At 39.6% G+C, this 2430-nt stretch overlaps 1 protein-coding gene across 1 annotated transcript; it reads right to left on the reverse strand.

Annotated features, from left to right (window-relative positions):
• Positions 1-610: 610 nt before the first annotated feature.
• LOC102489917 (olfactory receptor 8S1) lies at positions 611-1537 on the reverse strand. The gene has a single exon (XM_006168252.1). The coding sequence runs from the start codon at positions 1535-1537 to the stop codon at positions 611-613; it is 927 nt and encodes a 308-aa protein (XP_006168314.1).
• Between the last annotated feature and the right edge of the window lie 893 nt (positions 1538-2430).

Here is a 2430-nt window from a genome sequence, read left to right on the forward strand (position 1 = left end):
GCTTTAAGCCACCGGGTCCGGGACACAAACTGTGGTCGACTACGTGGGAGTCCAGAGACATAGCCATTACGCTAACTGCTGGTTCCCAAGCAAGAAATCACCCCCCAGGAGGGATGGCCACGCCACAATCCCTTCTCCTCCCTTCTCCTCTTGGGGTCTTGGGCACGCACACACACGCGCCAGGCGTGAGTTTAAGCCACCGGGTCCGGGACGCGAACCGCGGTCGACTACATGGGAGTCCAGCAACATAGCCATTACGCTAACTGCTGGTCCTGCTTTAAGAAACTTTTTAAATTTGATGTAGTCTCATTTATCTAATTTTGCTTTTGCTCCTTGAGCTTTTGCTTTCAAATCTAAAAAAAAAAAAATCAAGGCTAAGCTTTCTTGCATATTTTCTTCTAGAAATTTTACAATTGGAGGTCTTATATTTAAATCTTAAATACATTTTGGATTATTTTTATATATAGTATAAGAATAATGTAATTAATTTGGAAATATATATCCAGTTTTCCCAACACCATTTGTTGAAGAGATTATTTTTTTTTCATTGAGTATTCTTAGCACCCTTGTCAAAGATTAGCCAACACATATATTTTGTTTTGGTCAGCTACTATTGGAGATATTTTCTCAAGGTTCTTCTTACAGCCACTTTCACTTCATTGTTCTTCATGCTATAGATAAGTGGATTCACTAAGGGAGTGATCACACTGTATTGTATGGAGGTGATCAACTCCAAAGGTGACCCTGAGTTTGGTGTGACATAGCGAAGAAAAGCTGAACTGTAAAACAGAAGCACGGCAGTGAGATGGGAAAAGCAAGTAGAAAATGCCTTCTTTCTACCTGAAGATGATCCAATGTGCAGAATGGTAGAAATAATGAGAGTATAGGAGAAAATGATCAGGAAACAGGTTCCAAGTCCATGCAGGAGAGTAGAGCAGAGTGAAACAGTAAAACTTGTGGAAATATCAGAACAGGAGAGAGGGAAGAGAGAGGGAAGCTCACAGCTGTAATGGGGGATGTACTTATCTCCACAGAAATCAAAATCCATTACTAGAAGAATGTTGATAAATGAATCCAGAAATCCAAGGCCCCAGGATACCCAAACCAGCCTCTTACAAAGCTGGTTGGTCATTATGTGACTGTAAAACAGAGGGTGACAAATGGCAACATAGCGGTCATAGGCCATCATGGCAAGCAGGCAGGCTTCGGTGCCCCCAGTATCGAACACAAAAAAGACCTGAGCTAGACATCCCTCCACAGAAATGGTTTTCTTCTGGGACAGGAGATTCTCCAACATCTTTGGCACTGTGACAGAAGAGAAGCAAAAATCCAAAAAAGAGAGATGACTCAGGAAGAAGTACATAGGTGTATGGAGATGAGAATCTGCCTTGATGACTGCCATCATCATCAGGTTTCCCATCAGTGTCAGGAGATAAATCACCAGGAACAGCACAAAGAGCAGAGCCTGGATATGAGGATCTTCTGATAGTCCAAGGAGTATGAACTCAGTGATGGTGCTGTGATTCCTCAAGGCCATTTAGAGAAACTGTAATCTGGAAATAAAATTAGGAACAAATCAAATGACATTAGTAAAAGTGTAGACTGTAAAGCACCTATCTCCTGTCCCATCCCAGAAAGATTTACAACTAGCAGTTTCAGGACTAACATCGTGGGAACTCTACGAAATGGTCAAAGTTTATAGTAACCAAGTAAATACTGAAGAAGAAAAAGATAACTTAAAAATGAGAGCAAAACTCTGTGATTTTTTTTTTTTAACTTTCACTTGTCTAATGTCTTCCTATGCTCAGTATCCATTTTATAGATATTGACTATGTTCCCAAGGTGAGATCCTGGTTCCTGGTTCTGGAGTAAGATGAGCATACCTTATTTATCAATGATTGTGTTTGTCGTCTAACCTACCTGGGTCCTATGGTTCAGCTAACTAATAACTCACTCAGGGCAAAAAAGTGGTGCACATTGCTCAAAAACATTGTAAAATTAACAAAAATCTACAGTTACTTGAGAAAAAAATTATAATTGAAATATACAATAGGCCATTTGCAACTCAGGAGAAAAATCAGGAAGAGAGTTCCTTTGGTAAATTAGGGCATTCCAAACTGCTTGTATGTACTAGGGAATTTTGTAATTCACACACATGCCCAAGAGAATTCATACTTAGACAAGACTTGAGAAGACCTTAAACTTTCACATCTTGCTGCTCCATAGTTTCAGTGCAAGCAGTAATAGAAGGATATGGCAGAATTGTAAACTGTCTTGCATAATCTTGAGAGTGCCCCAGCACAGATCCACCCTATAAAGACTAGGAAAGATTTCCTTTTTCATTTGTAATTTTTAGCTTGTTACATTCAAAGAAATCTCTGTCAAAATAGAGGCTGAACATAAACAAAAGGAAAAGAAACTGTATTCATG

The sequence above is a fragment of the Tupaia chinensis genome, unplaced genomic scaffold (assembly GCF_000334495.1).
Source record: "Tupaia chinensis unplaced genomic scaffold, TupChi_1.0 Scaffold145652_1, whole genome shotgun sequence".
Taxonomy (NCBI): Eukaryota; Metazoa; Chordata; class Mammalia; order Scandentia; family Tupaiidae; genus Tupaia; species Tupaia belangeri.

Coding starts and splice junctions, on each gene's coding strand:
- LOC102489917 (XM_006168252.1), bottom strand. CDS start 1,537: ATGGCCTTGAGGAATCACAGCACCATCACTGAGTTCATACTCCTTGGA.